The following is a 27,498-nucleotide window of genomic DNA, read 5'->3' as shown; positions in this document are numbered from 1 at the left end:
TCAAAGCAAATTCTACAGAAAAGTACAAAGAAAATCTGGTGTTTAAAGGGAGAAAGTCATTCAACACATGCCTCTTTCCAGCCTTGTTCTTGAGACTGAAAACGACTCCTGTGTGGTTCTAATCAATACGCTCAAGGTAATGTTTAATATTGTTGCATACACAAGACGTACACAGGAAATATGGCAGTTTAAACTCGACTCTTTGGTGTTCAGTTAGGCAGAACTGTTTTGTAATAATGAGCTTCAGTGTGTTATTGTATCCCTCCTTGTGTACTGTTGGTGGATTTGCACCATAATAAAGATGAAAGAATAAAATGCATATTTCAAACAATTTACAACTTGCTCATGTTTTCTTTTTTCCTCTTTCTAAATACTGCTAAAGCTACAGTTATACACACATGCGTGCATGGTGTCTTCACCTGCAGGGCAGATGTGTCGAACATTCAGCTTGTTCTGGTGGAGTCAGAACTTTTGGCCTTGCATGCATATACGCATGGCTGTGCACTGTGGCTCAAAGATACAGGGTGAAGATAATAATGATATGAAATAATAATGTATATTGATGTATACTGTAACTGTTTACTGATGGATTCTGAGTGTTTTGAAGCAATATTTAAACATTGTGGGAAATATGCTTCTGAGTTGGAAGAGAAGATTGACACCTGTTTTCTATTTGTCTACATTAGCTCAACAGAAAGACACGAAACAGGGAATTAGTGAGCCTCGCTCTGTCTGCAGCTCCAGAACTCGCTATGCCACAGGTTATATATGTCTGAATAGGGATTATGTGGTGGACTACTTATTGACTGAAAGTGGTACCTCTGAAAAACAAAGCATTGATGCTGCAGTTTGGTGACATTTTCTAAACACTGCACAGAGTGAGGCTGTTTCATGTTAAGTCGAAGTTAACCACCTGGTGACTGTGGCGTCAGGCATCAATCCACTCATCTGAACTCCAGCAACAAAGTAAACACAAAGACAAACATGTTTCCCAAAATTTCAAACTATCGCTTCGGCGGCAGCACAGTTAAAAAACAAACGCTCCTTCTGCTGTGATTGTACCGAGTCAGTAAATAATGTCTGCGGGTGAACATGTGATGCTATTTCTTGTTACTGAAGGTGAATATATGGATATTTATATATAGAGAGAGGGATATATATGTGTATGCTGAGGAATGCAAGCGTGTGTGGATGGGTATGTTTGCGAGAAAAAGAGAATGAAATGGAGGGACAGAGAGAGAGAGGTAGGGAGAAAGAGAGAGAGAGAGCGTTGGATTATCACAGTGGAGGTGACCGGGCGGCGGCTTGTTCAGAGGTCAGTGGTGGCCTTGGCGGTGAGGGCCTGGATGCGGCTGGTGTTACAGTTTTTGCAGAGGACGTGTCCGTCCAGAGGGTAGCAGCCCTGGTTGTCCCCCTCCGAGAGCAGGGAGCCGCAGTCCTGCAGGACACAGATACTCTGTTAGTCTGTGCACACAAACAGAGACATTAGCCACGCTCACCCATCACACACTCTCACACCCTGGCTGTGTGCACGGCACGCCCTAAATGAGACATTTACTGCTGTTTAAAAACCATCAGCCTGTGTCAAGTAACACTGTCTCTGTGCAGCAGCAGGACCAGGAGTTAGATGGGCTCAGGGCTGTGTGGAGCGTGGAGACGCAGCAACTATTATAGCAGCATAAAAAAACATTTTCTTAGGTGTGATCTGAAATGTTTTCTCTCTTGAAGGTGATTATAGTTGGATCAAACTATTCTTCTGTGTCATTATAAAGTTTTATTTCCCTTTTTTTTTACAATTGTAAAATGAAAATATTTTGTCATGCCTCTCCAAAGATGCCATGTGTGTCTATTCACTTTGATTTGTCTTTTTACTTTCCTTCCTTCTACATGAAACGGTACATGCTGTAAATCTGAGTTTGGTCCAGACTGAAATCACTAAACAACAATGAGATGGGTCACCATGACATTTTGTACAAGGATTCAAGGTCCTCAGAGGATGAACCCTGAAGGTCCAGCACCAACATGATGTTAACGTGTGGGTTTGAGTTAAATGTCTCAAAAGCTTATTTTGTGGTGTGTCATGAAATTTTATGAAGTCACTCATGTCCCCCTCAGGATGAGATCTTTATCTAGCGCTGCCATGAGGACTAAACTTCCTGCTTCTACTTATTCTCAGTGCTGTTGTGTGTGAAGTGTGTCAGACTCCAGCTCTGCTCTGATTGATTGAGTCTGGGAGTAAATTGACTCTCAGTCATGCAGATCACAAATACAGCAGCGGTGTGACAGCTGTTTGTATCTGTATATACAGCCTGCTCTGCTCTGCTGTGTGGTGGTGACTAGTCTGATGAGGGTCTCGGTGACATCGAGACGTCGTAAAGTACAGTGTGCGGATGTTTTGTTTTGGAGCCAAGACCCGTAACACATGAAACCTGTTATTTCCTGGTCGTCTTGTTTTTGTGCTGAGTTCAGTCTAAACCTTGTTTTTTTTATTTCACACAAAACTACACATCCATTGCTCTGGCATTATTTTCTCATTGTCTGTGACATTGGGTTACACTTTCTCTCTCTTTCTCACACACACACACACACACACACACACACACACACACACACACACATACACACAGAATTACAGCTCCACCTCCTCATGTCTCCCTGGTGACAGAATTCTTCTCTTGTTGAGCCCCTTCAGCTGAACTAATCTGCTTTGCTTTCATTTGACCTTTATGTCTGCCAAACGCTCCGTGTTCTCACACTGGCACGGTTCTTTGACAATGTGACGCGTTACCTCTCTGTTAGCCGGGCACGTAATGTCTCAGTGCAGCTTATCAGCCGGCGAGTGGAGGCTGACTGATTGGTTACTATGTAAGTCCACGAACTTTGCAGTGAAGAGATGGAAAGCTATTTCGAGGCAGGTAAGAGAGGAATGATTCACTCTTCTCACTGAAAAGGTGACTCCGGGGACGGGGCATGTGCGTTGTTCCTTACACCTTCATGCCATAATGACTACCACAGGCAGCTGTGCAACATGGTGCGTTAGCCATCGCTCTTAATTATAGGGAGCTCACATACCGGCGGAGATAAACACATCGACCAACATACCTCACAGCGGTAACACTGCACGTGGAAGTCGCGGTCCAGGGCCACAATGCGGACGGTCTCCTCCTGGCCCGGTGCCGGCATGATTGGCTCAGAGCACACACAGCAGCGTGGAGCAAACTTCCTGTGAGGGGAGAACCAAGAGCAGCAGAAATGAGTATTGTGACTTAACATGAGCTTCAGTGACATGGGTTAAAACAAGTGTCATCTGGGAGAAGTTCCTTCATTCACTGTTTTGTGTAGCGAGGCTCCTGGAGACTGTACGCACACAGGCAGAGCTGTGACTGACCAGCGTTATCATCTTAGATCAATCCCACTGTTGCGTTCTACATTAAGAACCAAGTCTGGGAACCACTGCACTAACTGATCTAACACTTTCTGTTCTTCACACAAGAGTAAATATAGGATAACTGTGGTGAGATATTATGAAAAAAAAAAAGCTTAAACAAAGGAAAAAGCAGAGCTGCAATTTTTCCTTGGTTTAAATATTTAAAATCTCAGACGTTGAAGTGGCAATAAAAGGTTAAATTTGCTCTTCTCTGAAATATTCAATGTAAATAGAATATTTGAGGAACAATTAAATATAGAAGAACTTACAAAAATCACAACGGACTCTCACAGCATTTACAGAACGAGCCTTCAAAGCAGTAACTCTGGAAATGCCGTGAGCAGGAACAAGTCTATCTAACTATAGGATCGGTGCACACCGAGGTCCCGTTTGGTCACTAGTGGTCGAGAGGACACTTCCTTCAATCCCACATGCTGATTCAGTGCTTGAGAATCAGGAAGTGAGGGGAGGTTTGTGGCTGTGGGGGGAAGCACGGCCATGCAGTATTAGCCAGGAATAAACAACAACGAAAATAAACAAATAAATAAATAAAAACAGGCCCTGGTCCGGGCATGACTATTCCTCGACACAAAGGCCCGCTCCGCTGAGGTCACACTTGTCATGTGGAATTAAACAACGGCCCAGTGCAGCTACTCCACAAAGCAAAAGCTGTGCACTCACACCAAGAGCCAGCTGTTTACTTCTGTTTCCCTTCTGGTCACTGAGTAAAGGGACATTTCTGGTAAGGTAACAGTTATGCAATCAGAGTGTGACACAATAACAGGAATTTACTATTAAATTCATGTCTACAGCTGCATCTCATAAGGTCATTGGGCTTGTGAAACTGTTTGCAGGATTTCCCGAAAAGGAAGCACCAAGATGCTGTACCAAGGGCTTAATTATAGATGAGTCTGTGCTCCGAGTTTAAGACTTTAAAGCAGCATCGCTTGACTTTTGGCCACTTGGTGGCAGTGGAACAAGCTGAAAACACAACAAATTATCACCTTAAAAAGTCCTGTTAGCATGCGGTTGCCTAGTTACACATCCCGCAGGCAGGGAACAACATTAGCATGTATTTATCATGTTTCTGGACAGACCCAGGGAGTGTAATTTTAATTCTCATTTTAGCTGCGTTATGAGATAAAAAATCTGCCTTTTTAGCTGATTAACACTCTGCTGTGTTCACCAGAGAGATGGAGGTTAACTGCATGCGTGTGTGGCTGGGAGTCAGGGAGTTAGTCAGAGCTCTTTCCCTGAAAAACAGAGAGAAAATGAACCCAAACTATTTTGTTGTAAAAGCACAATAATGAGCTGAAAGATGCTAACATGCGTCATAGAGCTTGGGGTTACTACAGGGCTGCACGGGTGCATACAAGCCGCCCATTTTACATCATACACTTATTTGAGTCATGTGAGAGCCTTAAAGGGATAGTTCAACATTTTGGCAAATTGGCCCATTCCCATAATCCATATACGTAGTTTTAGGAGTAGGTTTGTTACCTTTAATTGTCGGTGCAAGCTATTTTTAGAACAGCGGAGCAGAGCCGTGAGTGCGTTTTGGAGTTGTTGGATTGTGTATTTGATGAGTTTGATGAGGGAAACCAAAAAGTCCCATTAGCCTCCATAGTGTAGCTCTGAGCAGCTCGCGGCTCGTCTCAGCCGTTCTAAAAATAGCTTGCACGGACAATTAAAGGTAACGAACCTACTGCTATGACTATAGGGTTTATGGCAATTGGCCAATTTGCCACAATTCTGAACTATCTCTTTCAGTCACGTACTTGTGAAAGTCCTCGATGCAGTGGATGTGGTTGGACGCGTCCACGGTGAAGGGGATGCCGTCCAGGCTGCGGTGGCACACCACGCAGGTGAAGCAGTGAGGGTGGTAGGCTTTCCCTGTGGCCCGCAGGATGCGCTCCATGATGGGCTTACTGCAGATGGTGCAGGTCTCGAGGGTGTTCTGTAGAAACAAACACACAAACCCACAGACACCCACATGATTAACCAACAATCCTGATGATGAGTGTAGATGACTCACTCCTGTTGGCCCTTTAAGGACTCGTGCACAACGTGTTGTTGCCAGTATGAAAACTTTGGGAAAGTTTTTCTTCCTTTTCCCTTTTGAATTGAGACTCTCTGTTCCCGGCGTTACACTTCAGGTGGCTCTGTTCCCACTACAGCTCGTGCAACAAATAAATCCACACTCAGGACCTTTAGCTCAGCTGTCCTCAAATGCCTCTGAAGCTGAAGGAATCTGATTAGCACTCCCCTCGAAACACAAACACGGTCATTTATCAGCCGCCCTCACCCACACTCCATCCTCCCATATGCAAGAGTGTGAGCAGTAAATATTTCCACTTTGTGATGACTGCAGGTTTTCTGCAGCCAGGCGACTGGGCAGGCGGCCCGCGGGGGGACGTGGCGGCCGCCTGCCTCTGACTTATCTGTGGCATCTCTCTTCTTAATATCTGCTGGGAGACGCCATTTGTTATTTCGATATTTTATAAATAACGACTGCCTCTCTAAACAGCAATGCAATTACGCGTGTGTGTGTGTGTATGTGGGGGGTGGAGGTTGGATATATCATGTGAGGGTTGATCAATGTGCGGCCTGATGTGTCTGTGTGTGTGTGTGAGCTGATGGGCCGTGCTGTCGCTGCTTCTTGCTCAGGCATTTCCTGGATCTCTGTGTGACTCTGCTCCCCCCCCCCCCTCTTCCTCCCCAATCCCTCCTCCTCCTCTTCTTTGTGCGCTTGGCTGGGCTAAAGAGTGTACGGTTCAGCTGTTCCCATTGGCTCCCACTGTAGTAGCAAGCTGCCTCAGTGTTTCCAAACACAGCTCGGGGTGTGTAGCAACACTGCGCTGCGTCATCGGCTGTACCTCCCAGACGCGCCGCCGGGGCCTGCCGCTTAAAATGACACTTGTGTGACCGCTCAGCCGAGGTAAACTCCCTGCCATCCGCTGTCCGGCCGCGGAGCACGTGCAGTGACATTTGTAGTCTATATGCTAATGAGCAGAAGCAGCTTCAGAGGAGGATGAGGTTCATTGAAACTACATGTGAAAGTGCTACCTGACATGACTCTCTGTGTGTTGTTGCTTCTGTGACTTTTCCATTCTCGGGCCTCCTCCGTCCTCACAACACCATCATGTGCCGCTGAGGAACGGGAGCAGCTGACGTATGACTCCGGGCCAAGGAAAGCAGTGGTTTGAAAAATAGCCGTTTCTTCAAAGCACTCCTGGAGAGGCATTATTTCATAAAAAGCAATGTGTGCAGACAAGCTCGGCGTTCTTATTTTTCTTTCTCTCTCTCTTTTTTCTCCTCCAAGACGGTAATAGAAATAAACATTATTCCCAGGGCAACATTTGTGTATAAACAATGTCCATATTGCAATCCTGCTCGATCCTGGAAGTGGAATAAAGCCTTTAATGAGCTCGCTGCACCGAGCCCCTGAGGTTTGCCTCACACACGCACACACTGACAGAGAGAGGTAGAGGTAGAGAGGGAGAGAGAGGATATATCTGCAACCTGAGAATCTGAGTAAGATACCAGGGCCAAACAGCGCTAAACCGTCCTCAACTCTTACTCATCTGTCTGCATTTCCACTTACTTATTCTCATCTGCCCTTCATGTGGGAATACCTTGCCCTTGTTTAGCTTAACTAGAGCATATGATTTCACAGCACACAGTTCCTCCGGGCTATTGTAATGAGTACAGTACTCAAAAGACAAAATTTCTCTCTTTCTCTCTGATGGTAAGATTCTATGACCTCAATTCATTCATTCTGCTCAGCCCTCGCCGCTTTCTGTTCACTCGTGACTCCTATTATTTGACATTAAGTAACATTTATTAGTCCTGCAACACAGACCTGGGTCTGGTGTTCAAGGGGGAAACGTAGAGAGTTTGGGTCTGTGGTCGGGAACAACCTCCACAGATGGTTCAGGAAATTCTGCATAAATCACTTGAAGCTGTCTCTGTCAAGCATCCAGGTCCTTTGCAGTTTGCCACTAGAGGGCTGTATATGTCTGCAGATGTCCGGGTTTTGCTTTCCCCTGACTAAATGTGATGTATTCAAGCATATGTATTCTTTTTTTTCTCCCTCTCCCTCATACATTTCTCTAAGTGTTTGCCCAGAAGGCTAAACAAATGTCTAGGCAGATGAGGTAAAGTGAATTTAGGTCAGACAGCTTCTTGCTGAACTGAGGGGTGAGCGGAGTGCGGTGAAGTCAATTGTGGCCCCTTTTTCCTCATTGTGAGCCGTTTCCTTTTGCCACAAAGTGCTCTCACGGTCTCACACCAAACACACTGAAGCCCACGCAGTCCGGCCAGAGCTCCCCACTCTTCAGCGGCGGGCTCCCAAACAGCGTTTTGTCACAGCTGTCTGTTAGAATGAGGAGTGTGATGGCAAACAAAGCATGTACGAGGGAGTTAAGAGGTCCCATGTGCTCGGCTCTGAACATGAGACACAGGCCTGACGGACTGAGACAGAAACACAGATGGTAAAACAACACAACAAATACTCTTCGCAGCCATTTAGTCAAACACTGAGCCTTGGAAATGCTCATGAGCTGAGATCATTTGACTCACTTTCACTGGTAGTGAGCTCGGAATTTGACTGGAACACGACTCAATCAAATGACATTGACTTTTAAACAGATACAACTAATAAGAAAGTACAGACAATCAGGGACTTAAACACCAGAAACCAGTACACACCATTATCATTGCCTAGAGCACGCAGTGACATCTTCAGATATTTGTTCCACTTGAAAAATAAAAAAATAATAAAAACTCCAGTATATTCACTTTCTCATAGTAAAAGTAGAAACTAAAAATCCTCAAATGTGGAAGCCGGAAGCATCAAATGTCTGAGATTCTAATTCAGTAATCAAAACATACAGGTTAATATTAGAGGTAATATAAATAAAATGCTCCGTTTCATCCCCAATCAAATTATTACAAATAATTGGGTTTACAGTGTGTGATGCAAAACACAGCTACAGGTAAAACAATGCTGGAACAAAGATGTGTTTTCCATGTTCACAGATGAAACAGTAAACAGCTGGAAATCAGCTGTGGCATATTGTGAAGTTTAATCTGTTTACCATCTCCTCCGACCGTATCAACACAAATTTTATACTTATCTGTTCTGTTTTCTGTGTTTTTTTAGTTGTTTTTTTTCACGTGGCTGGCAGGAGGCAGGCTGGAGTTCACTGAGACTGCACGCAATTTATGACCTGGCACGCTGAACCTGGAGTGGGCCAGATTTACAGATGATCTGATTCAGTGTGTGTGTATCTGTGTGTCTGTGTGTGTGTGTGTGTGTGTGTGTGTGTGTGTGTATGCGTGCTTGTGTGTACCCAGACCCTCACAGAATGTGCTGGTCGGTGCCAGGCCATGCTGTGTGAATTAACTACACCCTACTGAAGGTAGCTCAGCGTTGTCTAACAAGAGCTTGTTCGAAAGACAGATCTGAGCGCCGCCGCCGCCACCGCCGCTGCAGTGTTTGGTTTCCTTCGCAGTGAACAAGAGATACTGACTCGGTCGTGAACTATGAGTCAACTCGCTGACCCTGCTACTTCCTGAGGGTAGGTGTCCGTTGACTTAATAATCCCTGACAAGCAGCCTGTCTCCTTTTTTTTATTGCTTAATATGGCTCAATCAGGCAGGACAAAGAAAAATCACTTCACCTAACAAAGTATAATTATCCATTCAGGTTTCTCATTGTTGCAACAGGAAGTGCTCGAAAATAAGAGATGGAAGAACAAATGGGACCTGAGAGAGATGAAGGAGCTGTGAGTCATCGTGGGGTGATACTATAGAGAAAGTGAGAAAGTTACCACGTGGGTCAACAAGACTAATGTCACAATATAAAACAGTCTGATATGACACCGTGAACTGCGGCTTTAAAGGGACAGTGTCACATTTTGAGAAATGTGTTTATGTGTTTTGCTGCCGAGGATACTGATGGAGCTGTCGGAAGAACTGGGTCCTGGTACGCATCCGGTCCTGGGAAACTCGCTTATGCCAAAAAAAAACAAAAAAAACCCATGTGGCCTTTCTCACATTTCTCAGAGTGCAGGGTAGAGAAGTGGGCGGCTGTGGGACAAACCACCACCAACAACTGAAAGAACATCAAATCTCAAGTTTCCCTTTTGTAATTTTGGAAAATAATCTTTCAAAAATATGTGAATGTAATCATCAGAGTTCATACCAGTCTCAGTCTAACACACATTCTTTGGTTATTCCTTCAAACTGTCAGATCCCCTGTGTATTGTGGCTGCCTGTGTCAAAGGCTTGAAACTAAGCTTTAAAAGTACAACACATCTTATCTTTTCACAGTCTAACTCCTGTGTAATCATCAGCAGGACAATTTAATTTCATCAAGATGCCTTCAACACACTGGAGATGCTTTCTTTCTTTCCATCTATTCAGTTGTAGAATGAATCAGTGTAACAATCCAAGTCCACATTGTACAGTTGAATTATTCCACACCTCAACATGAATGCAGTCTTAAAAGCTCTCGATAGTCTTCTAGGTAATATTCTGTTATTTTCAGTGTGTTCACAAGAAAAACTGACATGACACCATAAATTTAAAAAGCAGATTTGGCAAAAAAGAAAAAAACTGTCCCTATATCTGTGTTTACGGTCCCCTGCATCATAATTGTGCATTCCTGATAAAGAAGTGTACGAGTGATGCTGAAAATGTATTAAATAGACAGTAAAAAAATAGTTTGTGGGAGCTACCTTGAGTCAGTTGTGAATGTGTTTTGACAAAGCAGCAGATAGGATTATCATGGTCAGGGTTAAAGAAGGGGAGAGAAAAAAAAAAAAAAACTTGTTTTCCACGTTCCTCAGCCAAATCGCGGAGGTCTTGGCCAGAAGAAATCGCCAGAAATCTGCTTGTGTTGAGGGAGGCTGGGAGCTCATTTAAATCTCCACACGTTTGTGGAGGGATTGTGGGAGCGCCGCCCTTCCCTGATCTGAGGTCTGCTCAGGCCACAGAGGTGGAGAGGTCTGTGTGTAAAAAAGTGTGTGTGGACGACTGAGTTTCCTCTCAGCTGGTCAGGATCAGTGATCATGATCATCTCCTCCACCTCATTTCCGCAGAGGTTAACAAGTGAGCAGCCCCCTGTCTCCCCTCTCCTCCCCTCTGAGGGCCGTCCCTCACCGGGGACCAGGGACCCCTGACACCATCCCCATCCCCGGCCCTTGACATTCGACTTAAATTTATTTTATATCAGTGATTGCTTTCCAGTGACCGGTGCTCCCTGGCATCCTCGCTCCATCCATCTGGATGTGCACTTTCTGAGCATCAGGCCCACAGAGTGAGCAGATGAAGATTTATTAACGTGACTTGACTCCTGTACAAAACCCTGTCATTTCTAAGCATGTTATGTAAATCAACCCACTCGTATCTTGGCTGCTGCCTGAATGCAGATGACTGAGGTGTGTGGTTTTTGTTTTGTTTTTTGCTTTGTTTGTTTTCATGTGGGTGCGAGCGAGCATGTCACACAGTGGAAAGTGATTCTCCTAATGGTTTGCTCACTCCGAGGATCAGTGACCTTGAAACTATCAGCTGTATTATTCACAGACGGAGCGTTTGTGACACTCGTGTGTGTGTTTGTGTGAGTACGAGCCAGTCAGTCAGTGCTGAGGTTTGGGTGTCTCTGACCTGGAACGGCCCTGCTTCCTCAGAGTGTCGGTCTGCGCTGCACAGCTCAGTCACTCTGTCCGTGTCATAAATTCACGCTGCGTTATGGACGTCCGGTGTGAGCAGGATTGGGATGGCATCCTGCCAGAGCCTCCTATCCTGATTTGTTTTTTACGTTTATTTTATATCTCTGCCTGGACAGTTTATGAGCGTCAGCACTGACAGCCCCCCCCCCCTCCCTCTCCCTCTCCTGCCAGCAGTCGCTCTGCCTGTGCAGGTTTCACACAAGTTTCCCACAAACTAACAAACGTCAAATGAGATTTAAATATTCATACATCCTATTACACTCTGCTGCGCCGCAGTGTTTGTTTGCACAGATTTCTTATTTTAGCTGCGTGATAAAGTCGTGCTAAAGACAACATGAGGGGACAGGGCCGACACACAGATCATGCCTTGCTCAGGCCTTTCTTCAAAGAATAAAAGGTGGCAGTGGGGGCCCTGATCTCTCTCCCCGGCTCAGGCGAAGTGGCCGGCCTGCCTGTCTGCCTCTCTGCCTTAAATTCAGCTCCGCAGCAGAATGTGACCCCTCTGGACTTTGGGCAATGTCTCCTGCTCTGGTTACAGAGAGAAACTGACAAAGACCCCGGCAGTAGTTCTCTCTGCCATGAGTTAGAGTGACATTGTGGTGGGTCAGCACTGGGTCACAGATATTTTTCTCCTGCTTGCTCCTGGGGGGGAGGAAATGTGCTTAGACAAAAAACATGAGGAAGGTTTAGAGGGCCCGGTGTTTGGAATCACTCTCCCGTCTCTTGTCCAAACAGTGTATTCTAATAACAACACTCGTGCTTTTCATTTACTTGCCTGTAATGGAGAGGACAGCTGTATTTCCTGCAGAGTGGGTCAGTAATAAGAAATAATGACCTGCTTGAGTTTAGTGGGCTCACACCCACTGTACAGTGCAATTATACACACATATAATTGTCTTGGCAAGTCTGGAGACGTACTAAGATGTGAAATCCTATTCATGCAAGTGCTATCTAATTGGCTCACTCCTTTGAGGAATTAGACCGAGTTAATCACGTCTGAATATACAGAACTCAATTAGAACTCTGCAAGCTAATGCAGACAGCCATGAATATTTGATGACGAAGTCAGCAGAAAGCGAGTCTCTGTGTGTTCATGAGCGTGCCTCAGACGACAAGTCAAACAGGGTGGGTGTATACCTGCCGTCGCCGCCGCTCGCTCGGCGTGTGCGTGGCCGTTCTCCCGGCGTGAGCAGCAGCTGTGTGGACGCTCGCAGACACGCAGAGCTGCCGAACAGCGAGCCACAGCGACGAGCATCATATGTGGGGGCCCTGAACTCACCGCACTGGCTGCAAAGCCTCTGGATGTGACTACCTGCATATCCATCACGGAGGAGTGACAGGTGTGTGGGTGGTGTGCAGTCGTTTCTAATTGCAGCGCCATATTACTGTCAGGGAGGCCACGTCACACGCTTTTTTTCCTTTTCTGTGCGGAACTGTTTTCTATCGCCGTGACTGGATGCGAAGAGAGAGAGGAGAGATCATCCTCTGTGATCGGATGTATTGCGTGTTCCCTCTCTCAATGACAGCGGCAGCTTTAGGGGAGTTCTTGGGGATATCCCATTGTGAGATGGGAGAGTATAGTGTGATATGATGAGCTGTGGAGGACATCCATCACCAGGAGCCCCAATACAGCTGGCACCATGCCTGTCCCCTCCGGGTGCAGCGCCACCCTGGAAACTACCCTTTGCTATCTAGATTCTGTGATTATGGTGCATTTGAAGTCACTTGTGAAATTCAGTACACACAGCTAGAGCAGGAGGTCGTCTTTTGTACGCCGATATTTCTCTGAGATCAACTCAAGAACCCTTCATTAATACCTGTCACCTTTCCTGCTGATTTGAAGTGGATGTTAAGTCAGGCTCTAAAAGGTGTTTACAAGGTTTTCAACTATTTGGTATTAACACCTGGATCCTTTAATCATTTTACCAGTTTCTCCACTACTAAACATCAGATATAGTCTCATAAACATCAGATATACAGTGTGTTCTTTAAATTAAAGATCAGGTCAATGTTCTACATTAATACCATAAAAGTGTAAAGTTAAAGAGATATGCACAGAGCCTTTGTTCAGAAACTGAGCCTTGAAACTAGCTCTGATGTCACAACAAAACACCCGAAACATTTAACCAATCACAAAGCCCCCCCACACCCACCTCCAAGCCTGTATTTGATTTCTCTAAGTCCATCCATCCATTAGCTATACTGCTTATCCTTACAGCCAATCCCAGTGGGCGAGGGCATGGGCAGGCCGCCTGACTACCACAGGGCTGACATATAGAGACAAACAACAGTTCACACTGTCATTCAAACCTACGGGCAATTCATATATTAACCTATTGTGCATGTCTTTGGATTATGGGAGGAAGACAGAGCACCCAGAGGGAACCCACGCAGGCACAGGGAGAACATGTAATCTCCACACAGAAAAGGCCCCAGGCCTCAGGTTTGAACCCACAACCTCTTCCCCTGGTTTTGTTTACCTGAAATCTGCTACATTTTTATTCAATCACTCAAAAAGCATTCAGCCAATGTTACTAGAGCTCCAGAGATGAACCTGAGAACGGGGACCTAAAACTACATTGAGATGCTTTTTGGTTCTGAAAACCATTTAAATATTTTTTCAATCAAAACTTTGAATAAAGCACAGGAAAAGCATGATGAAAATCACTTTTAAACTTGTCATGCATTTGTTTGTCCCAGACCTTTCTGAGCAGAAGCGGAGGCATGAAAAAAAAACAACATTTTTTAAAAAACCCATTTGTGGCCAAGAGAAGAAAAGCGTGCTTATCACCAAATGTCTGAAAATGTCACAAACTTTTTCACATCTTGTTGTAAATGTTGTAAATAAAACATTTGACCTATAAAACATATTTACTAATAAATCAAATTTTCCTTCAACGTAATTGGATCATCAGTAATTAATCAGCCCAGTGTGAAGTAGTTTCAAGAAAAGGAGATTTTTCTCAAGATCAGTACGAGTTGATATTAGAATGCATGTTCAAAGTTTGTGCTGCATAGGGAAATTAATTACGAAAAGAGACCAAAAGGTCTTTTAGTCAAATGGTGAAGCTATTACGAAGGCCACATGAATGGAATGGCCAAGATGGCTTAGCACTTTCCAAGACAGACAAACAGACACAGAGGGTAAAAGCTCATAAGTCAATCATGAGGGTTTCCTGGTGAATGGCAGGTCAGGACTACTATGTGCAGCTCTTCCTTTTCAAATGCAGAATGGAAAATCTTTCGGAGAGTGTAACCAATGAAACCAAAACCCATTTATTTTAAATATAACAGAGCCGTGGTACAACACCAGATAATGAACACAATTACATTCAAGCAAGCAGATGTCCGTGACCTTGGTGCTCTCTGACATTTTGTCAAAAAAGGCAGAAATAGATTAAGGTTTTTATGTGGGCAAATCCCTATCTTTTTATTACTGCTCTTTAAATAAGAAGCTCTGCTCCTGCTGTGACCTTGTGTTACTTACATCAGTCTCATTACAATTGCACTTTAGTTATCTAAATTCATAGGAAGTGGTAGTATAAACAGGATGGTGGGGATGTGAATTTTGCCGCTAACAGGGAACTGAGCATTGTCTGCAACCCTTTTACCATTCACTCGTGTCAGTAGAGCAGATTGAATGGATCTATTTACCGGTATACAACCTGAAGCAAAGGGTAGCTAAAGAGCCTTTTTAAGATAAATAAATAAATTAACTAGGCAAAAAAAAAAATTGGCTAAAGGAATGCTGCAGAGATTTGCAAGTAACCACGGTATCAAGGCGGACGCGGACGACACAGAACGGACCTTACAGTGGGCATGGTTCCCTGTGTAAGCAATTAACCTCTGCGACACTGGATACCGCGCCTGAACTTCTTCAAAGACCAGCTGAGCTATCAGATGGATGAAGAGCCCCTGTTGCTCTCAGCTCTGTTCAATAATAGGCTCTTGTGGTTAGAGGCAGACTTCCTGAAGTGAAAGAAGAAAGGAAATTACTCTTCATTTCTGGGACTATGAATTCAAAAAGATGTGGTGACTTCTATAATCCCCACTATAATTGAGGACATTTCAACTTGAAGCCTATAAAAGGTAAAATAACTGCTCGAAGGTAATGACTTGAGCTGCTACATGATGTGAGGATGTGAACATTTCTCTACTAATATGTTCATTGTTACCTGTTGTTTAGGTGATACAGTAAGTAATGATGCCTTAAGGATACACAGATTTTACTGGCGCTCACTGTTTGTTGTTGCTAAATTATTATAATTACAAATGTTCATTCTACTGCAATTTCCAAAAAGTCAAAACATTTTCATTTATATTTCTGATCTGATTTGACTGTCCAAGTGAGACAATATGAACCTAAACCTGAACCTTTATTACTTATTTTAACACCTTGTCATTCACCACTGAGGATTACACTACAAATAGTCCAAAACACTGTCACAGTATTATGATCTAATCTGTTAAAGTGTCCGGCACAGCTGGGCCTCCCTCTCACCTGGCCCTGTGAATTTTCCCGATGTTATGTATTAGTGAGGAACACTTTGAACTGAATTGTGCCTTCTTGGAAAACACTTAGTGGCGCTACAACACCTACTGTAACTGCTGTCTCTCAGTAACTATGATGGATGGCTCTCTGGGTGGTGTTTGCATTCACTCCCATATACTCTCAAGTCTTATCATTTGTGCAAACATGGAACAGGGGAAGCTGTGGGACACCTCAGGCTGACACGCTGACACACACATACACACATACACACACACGGACACCAAAAACAATGGCAACTCCATGTTGTCACAATAACATGATTAAGAATGACACCATGCAAAACAAGGCACTAATTGAGCTGCTGTAGAGTTTATCAGCATCACTGTGTATTCAAAAAGGCAGCGATAAGTCGTCTGTGGAGGCAAGCCGCGGAAGTACCGAGGACAAAAGAATGATTGCTGCCCCACAATTCATGGACAAGTGGTGTGACTGAGGTTGGTTATACTGAGAGATAGCAGGTTGTAAAATCAGAAGGTAGACAAGTGACGATAACAGATGTGGGTGAGTTCCTGCACATTACTGAAAAGGAATCAGTAATATCTAGACAAACAGTTTGAATGAGGCAAATCAGCCAGCGGAAGAGATGGATCCTGCAGATACCAGTGCCAGCACTGTTCCACAGAATATGTAAAGTCCCAGCCTAGATAAAAGGGATGCTGATCGCTGACTCTGATATACAGCAGAAAACTTTATTGGATGGCAATCACCGTGGCATGCAAAATGTATTCCTACAATTCCTAGCAAAGAGATTAATACGTTTTTGCATAATACTGTACAAACAGTAAGTTTCCTCAGGCACCTGTTATACCTGTGAGGTATTCCTCATCAAATGTAGTACACAGCCACGGGGTGAGAGAAAAATGTATTTCACCCTTAGAGTACATACTGTAACATACACACAGTATGAAAATAAATCTGCTCTGTAGTTTTTTAAATACAGTACAGCGGACACAATTTTCATGTATGTTACTATACATACATACCACTGGATTTGTCATAAATCTCACCAATGCACATATCCAGTATTCCTGTTTTAACTTTGAACTAATTTCTGTTTTAAACTATCTCATTTCAGTCTTTTTCCTTCCTTAGTTCACTTTCCTCATCCCAGAGAGAATATCGTCCTCTGTGGCTCAGCGGGGGGCTTTTCCACCATCTAAAAAATACCCTGATGATGCCACAGTGATGTCACCGAAGTTTGTTTGACCCAGGCTATTTAGCAAAAAAGGGCAAGGTTACACTGTGGGGCTTTGAGCTTGAAAAACATGGACACTTGCCACCACAAAATGCACTATTAAGCTGCCTGCATCCCAGGAGCAGCAGGATTTCTGATGTTTGACCACAATGTCAGAATGAAAGTCAGAATTTCTCAGGCTCTGCTGCTTGGATTTTGATGACCGCATTGTTGTTCTCCTCCCACCTATGGATGGAGCTGGCCGTTTTTCCCTGTTTCTAATCCTTACACTAAACTAAGCTACAGCTAAGCTAACCTGACAACGACTCTAGCAAACAGAGACACTAATGTTTTCATCTCACTCTTGACTTTGTACAGTATCTCCCAAAATGTTAAACTAGAAAAAAATCTAAATTTACCTCAAAACAAAATGTTTCAATAACTGAACTCATATCATCCAGTTCTCTGTTCTGGCTCCCCCAGTCTTGTGGAAGTGTGATACTAAATTACTGAAAACAGAGGTTACACTGGGTTTAATGTGCTGCAGATTTAACAGTGTAGGAATCTACAGTCAAACACGCACCGACGGCGCATCATTAACATTCGTTTTGCTCTTAGAGATTCCTAGACTGACTGACTTGGAGGCTAACTTGAAGTTTTGGTCTTCCTCTCTGGGATATGACATTTCTCTTCAGAGACTCAACTCTCACGTTCATTTTCTAATCGTACAGAGGCGTATGACCCTGAGGATGGGAATAAAAGAAGAAGAAATTACTTTCATTAAGAAATTCAGATTTCCCCCATCCTTTTGATCTTGTGCCAGAAGAACATTTATGCTGATGAAATGCATAAATAAAGTTCTTAAATTATCCCATTCCTCTTTAGCGCATGTATCAGAGTTGGAGAACTTCCAGACAAGACAACTACAATCACAGTGAGTGCCTCTGAAAAGGGATGATTTAAGAGATGGCCTGCCACTGGTTTTAACGTCATGTGGCTCAGCTTTGAGACTTTGCTGGTAAAGTGCACATGGAGCCATTTCCAGCAAGTGATGTAAAGGTATTGTATGTATGTGTTAATATGTGCTGTGCCAGAGGAATCAACCATCTCAGCGTGTGCTCTAATTAATTTCTTTAAGACATCTTGTTATGTTTTTTAACTGCTCTGGTCATCAAGATGCTTTATTCCTCATCTACCAAAAACAAAGCTTTAACCTCCTCATTAACTAGCGAGCTGCAAGCTGCACTGCTGCTTGTACAAGCCCAATTATTTCTCCTGAAAACTCTCTCTTCCACAATCTGGAAAGTGGAACGTCGGTGTTTCCTCTACAAATAACTACCTGACAGCGTTTCTTTCAGTGTGGCCTCTACCTGTCTCAGGAGGCCTGCAGAAAAACCTACTGTAGGAAAGCTGGGCCGAGGATGTTAAACAGTAGAACAATCTAGTTTTCACATCATGGGTTGTCGTTACGACGTTTACTCTGCCTAAGGTCCCATATTTTACACTTTTACAGTGTTTTATTGGCAGTGTTGATCCATAAGAAGATGTAATTGTATCTCATATTAGTTTTACATCTCCTCTGTCAGGCTCCAGCAGGTCAGTGAACCAATTACTTGCTCAATGTTTTCTTATTGATCTAATAGAAATAGAGCAGATGTCAGGTAAAACATAAAAAAAAGCGATCCTGCATGGAGATCTACCTTTATACTGTATGGTAGATTTAAAATGTGTGTAAATTAAACCAAATATTATATGAATCACTCATTCTGAAATAAAAGAGTCAAAATTGATCTCTTTTCCCAGAATTTCCATTGTGATGTTTCATTGCGTTGGACAGCTTCTTCCTGTCTCAGCTTCCAGGAATGACCTACAAACTTACCCATGATATTGCTGATGTTGAGAAATGCCTGCCTGTCATTTCCAGTAGTGAACTATATTCTAATGAAACCCAACAAGGGACACACTTCTGCAAAAATGATATCTCTGTGGTCTCGTAAGTTGATGTGGGTTCACTGACAATTTTGTGCCAGGAAATAGTTTCATGTGTGTTGCACAACATAGTGACAGAAAAACACGTCACACTTTTTGGAGAAGGAATTTAAAAAAGAGAAATAAAAATAATAATTAAATAATGTGACATGAATAATTCCTGTTTGGTTACCTTCTGATGGATTTAAAACCCAACGTTAATAGTGGGAATGAGACACCAAAAAAATCTTCTGCTTTATCTGATCCACACAATTATCACCATGTTATATTCTAACATGATTTTGACACCAATTTAATAAATCAAGTGCGTTTTACACCATATCTGACTGCTCATCAGCTGTAACTCAGATAGCTGTGCATCAGCTCTTGTGAAAACATAGTTCTTATAATTGTGATCTAATTCACCAAGGAAGAGATATCTGGAAATCCTCCATTAAAAGAAAATCAATGAAGGCTTCTCCGATATCATTATTCAGGAGAACAAAAGGCGCCTGTCACTGCAGTCCTGGGCTACAAGAACTGAGAGGTGAGTAGCCAAGAGAACTAAGGTGCTAATCAATTTCAAAGCTGCTCTTCTTAACATTTGGCTTTGATGTCACTGTAAACAACAAGCAACAGTTCAAGCCTTTCAAACATTCGTTGAAAATGTATTGATGCAAGCTGCTAAAGCCCAGATTGTGTATATAGAAAAAAATAGGCTATATTAAAGTGTGTGTGTGTGTGTGTGTGTGGTTTCTATTGAGAAGCACTTTGAGTAGTCAATAAAACTAGAGAGGAGCTATAAGTGCAGTCTCTTCACTGACAAGTTCAAAGTTGATATGTTCAGTGCGTTAGGAACCATTTACCACATCCGGTAGACATTAATAAATCACATCTCACTTTCAGTCCAGTATTCACTCCAAGGCTAAACGCTCCTCTACTAACACCAGCTCATTGTTAACTTTGTTATTCTGACACTTGTTGTAGGAGTCAGCAGTGGGTTTTTTCTCTAGAAAAACCATACAAACCAAAACAATGAGCTCAAAGACACTACAATGCTGAGTAAATGTAAGAGAACTACAGTTGGGTAATTTTTCTCTGTAGGTTCCTCACTTCTTTCACACTAACACCCACACATTTGATTCATTGTTAACAGAAAAATGTTGATGAGTGTAGACTGAAAAACTAGTCATCACCACCAGTTACAGTAGCTGTTAGCGAGACGAGTAGGCTTTTCCCTGTCATCGATGAACTCATGAACTTGGTCTGTAACGCATTCAACACTGAACATGTATCAAGTCCATATAGGGATTCTGGTGCCAAATGCTCCTACCTTTCATTTACAGTACAGTTGTGTAACTAAAGGAAATCACTGAACTTTCAGGAGAATGAATCACAGATAACAGTTTCACCAAAGACCAAAGACAAAACGATGAACCTGGCGTCTTGTCAGGCTCTGATGAAATGAAATGTGGTTGGATGAAGTGAAATTATATGGACATTCAGCCACAGAGCTACCGGTGGGCCCTCCCCCACGGACACATAACGAACCAGAGTGAGCTTAATAGTGGGGAGGCACGTGGATGTGAAAAGGGCAGAAGTTACTTACAATATAGCAAGGCTCACAGTACGCCTTCTTCTCCACAGCGTAGAAGGGCTTGCCACGCAGCTTGGTGCTGCAGGTCATGCAGACGAAGCAGTCGACATGGAAGACCTGGTCCATGGCTGTGCAGCCGGTGCCCTCACCCACCACGTTCTCTCCACAGCTGGCACAGCGCCCTGGGGAGAAGAGGGGGAGGAGGAGGAGGAGGAGGGGGAGGCTGAGCTCAGATTCACTATAAATCCACAGATATTTAAGGTCAGATAGCATTTATCAGGAAGCCAACAGTCACACTCCACTCACTGAAAATATTGCAAAGGTCCAGACAAATTGTCCAATCATGTAAATCATTGTGAAGAAGGTCTGGGGAAGGTGTGACTCTGTTTGCATGCACTGACAGATGCTCCGGTGATAACAAACGGCTCAACCTGATGAGAAGCATCACACAGAGCAGCAAATCTTTTCAGACCAGAGCAGCTCAGACCCGATCAGTTCAGAGGAGAAGGGCCTTGTCAACAGATATGTACAGCGCACATCTAAGTATTTCCAACACACCTCTAAAAAATGATGTAAAATGAGGGCGAGCATGTCATCCCAAAACTACAGTGTTTTGTTCTTTGAATACCTGAATGTTACATTGACATGTGAGAGAGGAATCGTGTTGGTTGTCATTATTACGTGGATCAGTTACAGAGATGTGACGTTGCCTTGTTTCCAGTGTCTCATTCACTCTCTCACATTGAAATTCTGGCTCTTTGGATGAATTTTGTAGTGATGTGTTTTGATTTTTGTTCACAGCTGCAACAACTAAATATTCTGATATGACCACTGCTCCGGTTTGCACCACCATCAGCTGAGGCTCATGGGTATTGCAGTACTCGGAGCCATCTGTTATGACAATGGAAAATTACTTTTTTTTAAAACAAAAATTGAAATAATTGAACACACTGACAACAACACAAACCTGCAGGGTTTTATCCAGGAGACTCGTGTGTTTCTGTGTGTTACAGAACAATGAGGATATCTCTCAAAACAACGTATGAACCTCGCACTTAGAAACTATATTCCTGCACTTTATCTTATTGCACAGTTCACCATGTCAAAAAAAATGCAAGAAATGCTGAAGTTCTCACAGGCCTCAATGTCCCAAGGCGTTACAGTCAAAATAAATTTAAAAAAAGAAAAAAACACACTTCATACAGTATTTAAGAAACTTACAGTATAAATGACCCACGTTTAATTGATTATCAAAATTGTTGTTATCAACTCACTTGATTATTATTACTATTTATTTTTAGATATTTATAATCTGTTTTTATCGTATGTGTGTGTGACTGATTCTTCTGTGAGCAGTTGACCACACCTGAATTTCCTTCGGGATTAATAAAGTAAATCTATCTATCTATCTATCTATCTATCTATCTATCTATCTATCTATCTATCTATCTATCTATCTATCTATCTATCTATCTATCTATCTATCTATCTATCTATTATTGTGTTATTTTGATAATATAAGAAATAATAGAATAAAAAGCCTCCAATTTGGTGAATCATTTTTATGTAAGTATCTATTTTCTCCATTGACTGTTCACTTCCTGCTGCCTGCCTGCCTGTTTGCCTGCCTGTCTTGTCAGACTGTTTGACCACAGCATGGACGCTGTTGCCTGTGCACCAGCGCATATTACCTTGTCCCCCCCAAAAAAAGAAAAAGAAAAAAAGGACTGTCCCTTTAAATGCCTTATTTTCTGATGTCAGAAGTGTCTAATCTTCATTTCTATTTCAAACACTGGATAAGGAAGGATTAAATACTATAATTATGCCACATTAAAAAGGCTGTAGACATCACCAAAGTGTGACATCTATTTCAAAAAGTCAAGCTTTAAATGATAAAAAGAAAACTTTAGAAGAACAACTAAGTCTTTGTAAAAGGGGCACAAGTGAACTGATACTATTGCGCCAGGAAGAGCCTGATTGCATATTGCGGGACATGGCATTTGGATATCTTTAATTGAGTTAGAGATATCTTTAATTGAGTTTAAGATGTCCTCGACTCAATGCAAGTTATCTTCAACCCAATTAATAACACTGTCAATTTAATTACTGGTATCTTACAATAATAGGGTTTAAAAAGATATCTGAGAATGTTTTATTTTTTACACATCTGAGGACAGATGCAATCTCTCTGAGGAAGTATGATATAGTATATTTAATTAATTCAAGTTCAGTTCTATGGATCATTTTTGTTCCCTTTTCATTTTTTGCTTCATCTAAAGGCTGATTTGGGCGATGATTGACACTCTGTATGTTCTGAACAGAGCGGTTCAAGCATGTTACAGACAGAGGCGAGACACTAACCGGGGGAGATAGAGTATCTGATGCTTGCATTTTCACAGTTCCACTTACTGTTTTCATATCAAAAAATTCAAACGGAGTGTAAAGCAGAATCTGTCTCAGGTATCAGCACAACTTTGGAAGTCATATGTTGTTGAGATCAAATATCTGCTTGACTGCGAGGCTCGCTAATGGTATTCTAATCTCAGATAACTCATTATCTTATCAGCAGCCCCACTGGAAACTGAGAGAAGTTGCTTAAAGAATGACTGGAGCCACAACTTTTCCAGCAACATTTCAAAAATCCTCATTGAAGCACTGATATGTGTGACTTTTTATTATTATTATTATGACAGGAGTCGCCGTGCATTGACTGGGGAGACATTAAGAAACAAAAGACTTCCGTTGAAGACATTTTGTACATAAATTCAGCGACTGCCTTCATCCACGTCGACTTATAGCGTGCGTGAGTTTTCATAAAACCTGCTATCGGTTTCATCTGCTACCACAGCTCTATCCACACCTCAATTACGGCTGTGTTACCTACTGTACAGGGAGGCAGATTAAACAAACTAGCGAAGGCACGTCTCGGGGGGACATGTGGGTGTCAGTGGAATCACAAGCAGGGTAATCACTTCAGAGAGCCAGAGGGAAAGAGAAAGGGAGAGAGAGTGAGCGAGAGACAGAGACGGAGCACGCTGAGCCTGTTAGTGGCTTCAGATCACAGGCCATCTTCAGTGAGTGGATGAGAATGCCAGACATGTCCCACAGGGCTCCCACTTTAAATAGCGAGAAGGAAACCTCTCGGAAATCCTTTTCCTTTTGGCAGTCTGTGATCGCAGGGGCCCTCAGGAGCTATTTGTGCGCGACTGTGCTTACAGTGTACACAGTCTTACCCCAACACACACACACACACAGACACGGACACGCGCACAATGAAAAAAAGTATCTCTTTGAGCCAGACATGCCACACATGTAGAGTATATATACAAACACAGACACATGTATCATATACTGTACACATACCCAGAGACATGTCATGCCATGTTGCGTGTACAAATCAGCGGCCCACACATGAACACATACACACACACAACGCTGAAACAAAGAGCAGCGGATCTGAGGCTGTATACAGTCGGCCCCCAGACCTGTTAAGTGCTCGTCTACTTCCCAGTGTCGCCTCAAAATGTTAAACTCAGCCCAATAATAAGGTGAAGAAAGTTTAAAAGTGCTGAGAGTACGTTGTTAAAATGACATGACATCACACAGTGTGTCACGTCATGTCAGACATGAAACTATATGATCTCTATTGTTTGAAAATGAATGAAAGCTGGAGCTCACAGCTTTGTCTGCAATCCTGCTGAATGTTTTTGATAAAGATGATGGGATACAGAACATGCTGTACATGTAGTACATGTAGTACATGTGAGTCATTATTAATATAAAGGGTGATCGACCACAGCTCAATAATGTGTACTATTTCAGGATGCAGCATTGAAGAAACTTGATTAAAAATAAAAATGTAATATGAACAAGGCTGTGGACAATGATTACTTTCATTTAGGGCTGAAGCAAACAATAATTTGTATTATTGATTAATGTGAAATGAATTGTTTGGGCAATAATTGGTAAGAACAGGGGGGAAAAAGTCCATGATAATTTCCCAGATTTCAATGTGACATGTTCATAGAAACTGGAACATGAATAGTTTTGGTCATTTCACTTAAAAAGGACTTTTGTCTAATCACAGACATGTTTGCAGACTAACTTCCTGTTGAACAACTCACGATAAATGAGTCATTATAAGTTCTGACCAGTATTGTTTGAAAAGAACTAAAAGACTTTCATTTGTCCCCACTACAATTAGATTTCTTTCTTGGGAATTCAGTGACTCTGTGACTATTTAATCAGGTTCACCTGTACTGTAAGCCACATCAACACCCATTGTTATCCAGCCCATAATTTTTTCTTTCAATACTGAAGGCACAGTTAAAGTTGTATGTGTGTGTGTGTGTGTGTGTGTGTGTGTGTGTGTGTGTGTTAGAAAATACTGTCCTTTGCTGCACCTCTATCAGCTTAATGATTCAAACAATGGAACCGAGACCTCTACAACACTGTCATATAGACTTCATAGAAAATGCCCTTAAAGGACTGTGACTGCACAGGGTGTACCTAACTAATGTGGCCACTGTGAATGTAAAACAATGATAAAAGCGAAGCTGTAACTTGCCATTTCCATTATTAATTAATGTGCCAATTATTGCTTTGTTGAATAAATAAAATCATCTAGTTCATAAAACATAACAAAAGAGTGAATAACGCCATTTTTGTTTCCAAAGGCGCATGTTGACGTCTTTATAACAGGATTCAACTTTGCTGAGAAAAGCAGCAAATTCTCACGTTAGAGAAGATGAAACCAAAGAATCTTGACTTCATTGATTCTCATTGACTCACTGTTTCATCTCTATTTTCACTCCTAATTAGTCTCTCCAACTTCATTTTCATTATTACATTCTATAATCTTAACATTTGACAAAGAACTGCATAATGTTCATAAATGGTCGAAACAATGAAGCAACAAATCAATTAAAATTGTGTTTGTAAGAAAACGTTTCCACAAAGTGTGAAAATGTGAAGCTTTTTTTTTTTGTCTGAGTCCGGAACAGTTTTTTTCCCCTCTAACAGTCTTACTGTATGATAATAGGGAGACGTGCCGAGTGTTTTACAATGCTTCACATCAATAATTTCACACATCTGCATCAGAAGTAAGCATTTTCAATTTTGAGACACTACTTCAATTGACTTCTTGAATAATACAGGACAGCAATTGAAGCAACATCGTATTTACCCCTGTGGAGATGATCCCAAATACTTTCGAACTATTTCAGCTGGGCATGAAGGAATCATGAAAGGCCTCACCGCTCCCCAGCGTCCCTTTGCGCGGGGAATGGAACCAGAGTCTTAATATCAAAACTTCAAATAGTTCCTGTAGAACCAATCCAGCGGTGACAGGGCGGGAGGGGGAGTTCATTTACACTTTACTCACTTTCTTTCCTTTCATTCTTTAACTCTCAGAAGTGTCTCTTCTCTGTTACATCGAAAGTCAAAAGAAGGACTGAAGAAAAACTCTTTTCTTCTTTTCTCTTCTTCTTTTTTTTTTTAAGCGCATTCCCTGTGAGCTATAGAGGCTTAGAATGGTTAGACAATTTAATTGGATAAAAAGAAAAGATTAAAGAGGCCCTGACTCTGTTCCATAAATAATTGATTTCTAATGTATTTGTAGTGGCAGTGAGACGCTGTTGTTTGGGAATGGGGGATGTTGAGTGGCAGAACGCTTCAGATTTCCCTCAGTCTTTGCCTTCTTTGTTTTTTCACGCCGTGATATTGAAGCAGCATGAAAGGCAGAGAGGGAGCACACTTGCAGCTCAATTTGATCTTACATCGTCAGAAATCAAAGATCGTGCATGTAAAGAAGGATCGCAAGGAACTTTTTTTGTGGGAGACCAAACTTTTCACACTGTGTTACTGAAGAATACAATTCTGCTGGTGCAACCCTTGCAAACCCCAAAGGCAAAGCCGGCAACTACAGCTCGTATCCAAAACTAATAAAAGAACCACAAAATCCATTTTGGGATTTCAACTTAAGTTTTGTGCTTGGATTAAAATATCCAGTGGATATAGTGGTAAGAACACATTCATATATTGTGTTTCAATATTAACAACACACAACAGGGCAGGGATTTAAACAAAACTAATAGAAACGTATATCTTGCTACATTTTTATTTGGCTCAATTACTGTTTAAGTGTTTCAATCCACTCACTCAGCATTAAATTATTGTGAACGCCTTAAGAAGGTGAGTGGAATAAAGGTAGGAAGCTGTGATAGCTTCTTCGCACTTAATTAAATACATAAACAAAAGGTCAGTGGATGGTAAACAGCGGAAAATAAGTCTGTTGAACACATTAGGCCTGTAACTCCCAGCTATTCAAGTGCCAGAGGCCACGATTTGTTCCCTGTTTCATCCCTCTTCCCCTCTAGGTTAATCTACTTTGTTGCCGCGGATGGACCCGTGTGCAGCCTGACAGCGCTGTGGCCTTCAGTTGCCTTGGGATGACAAGAGAAATAGCTGTCATCGCCGCATTTCAATTTCTGAATGCCTCTTTCCTAACCCCCGCCTTTAATCTCATTCCCAATGTCAGCAAATAGCAATCTGCAGAACTGCTGCAGTGATGGTGGAGGACGGAGGAGAGGCGAGCCTGTGCCACTAAGCATTACAGCCCGGCCTGTCAGGGCCCGCGGCAGCAGAGCGAGGGGGGGCCGAGTGTAGGTTACATGTTTTAGAAGCAGGTTGGCAGGGGCGACATGGAGGGGTGCCAGGGAGCGAGCGGGGCTGGCGAATGGGGTGAAAGAGAGAAAGAGAGTAAGAGAGATAGAGATAGAGAGAGAGGCAGGGAACAGGTGAGTGTGTGTGCAGCAGAAACATGTGGACAAGCTGTGCGCTGAAAGACGTCCGTGTGTTTATATGCTGTTTATCCGTGCGCACCCGTGTGCTTGTAAAGGATGTCTGCGTTTGCGTGCATGAGCATGCGGATGTCTACTCATTCCTGAGGTCAAACGCTCACTCACAAATGAAATCTAGCAACGTGAGTGCCCGGAAGCCTCAGCTGGGCTCGCACGGCAGCTGATCTTGCAAGCCTCAGTGGAG

At 42.7% G+C, this 27,498-nt stretch overlaps 1 protein-coding gene across 4 annotated transcripts in view; it reads right to left on the bottom strand.

The window, feature by feature from the left end:
* Positions 1 to 858: 858 nt before the first annotated feature.
* The window catches only part of lpp (LIM domain containing preferred translocation partner in lipoma), a 138,630-nt gene continuing 111,990 nt past the window's right edge, over positions 859 to 27,498 (bottom strand). For all 4 annotated transcript variants that reach the window (XM_085773646.1, XM_085773644.1, XM_085773645.1 and 1 more), the window contains 4 exons: positions 20,467 to 20,636; positions 5,206 to 5,384; positions 3,103 to 3,223; positions 859 to 1,438 (listed from right to left, as the gene is read on the bottom strand). In XM_085773646.1, the coding sequence (XP_085629772.1) occupies positions 1,310 to 1,438; positions 3,103 to 3,223; positions 5,206 to 5,384; positions 20,467 to 20,636 (599 nt within the window). In that variant the 3' untranslated portion in view covers positions 859 to 1,309. The remainder of the gene's footprint in view (positions 1,439 to 3,102; positions 3,224 to 5,205; positions 5,385 to 20,466; positions 20,637 to 27,498) is intronic.

Source organism: Trachurus japonicus, chromosome 4 (genome assembly GCF_045865225.1).
Source record: "Trachurus japonicus isolate A0001 chromosome 4, Traja_1.0".
Taxonomy (NCBI): domain Eukaryota; kingdom Metazoa; phylum Chordata; class Actinopteri; order Carangiformes; family Carangidae; genus Trachurus; species Trachurus japonicus.
This window is presented reverse-complemented; position numbering and strand designations above follow the sequence as displayed.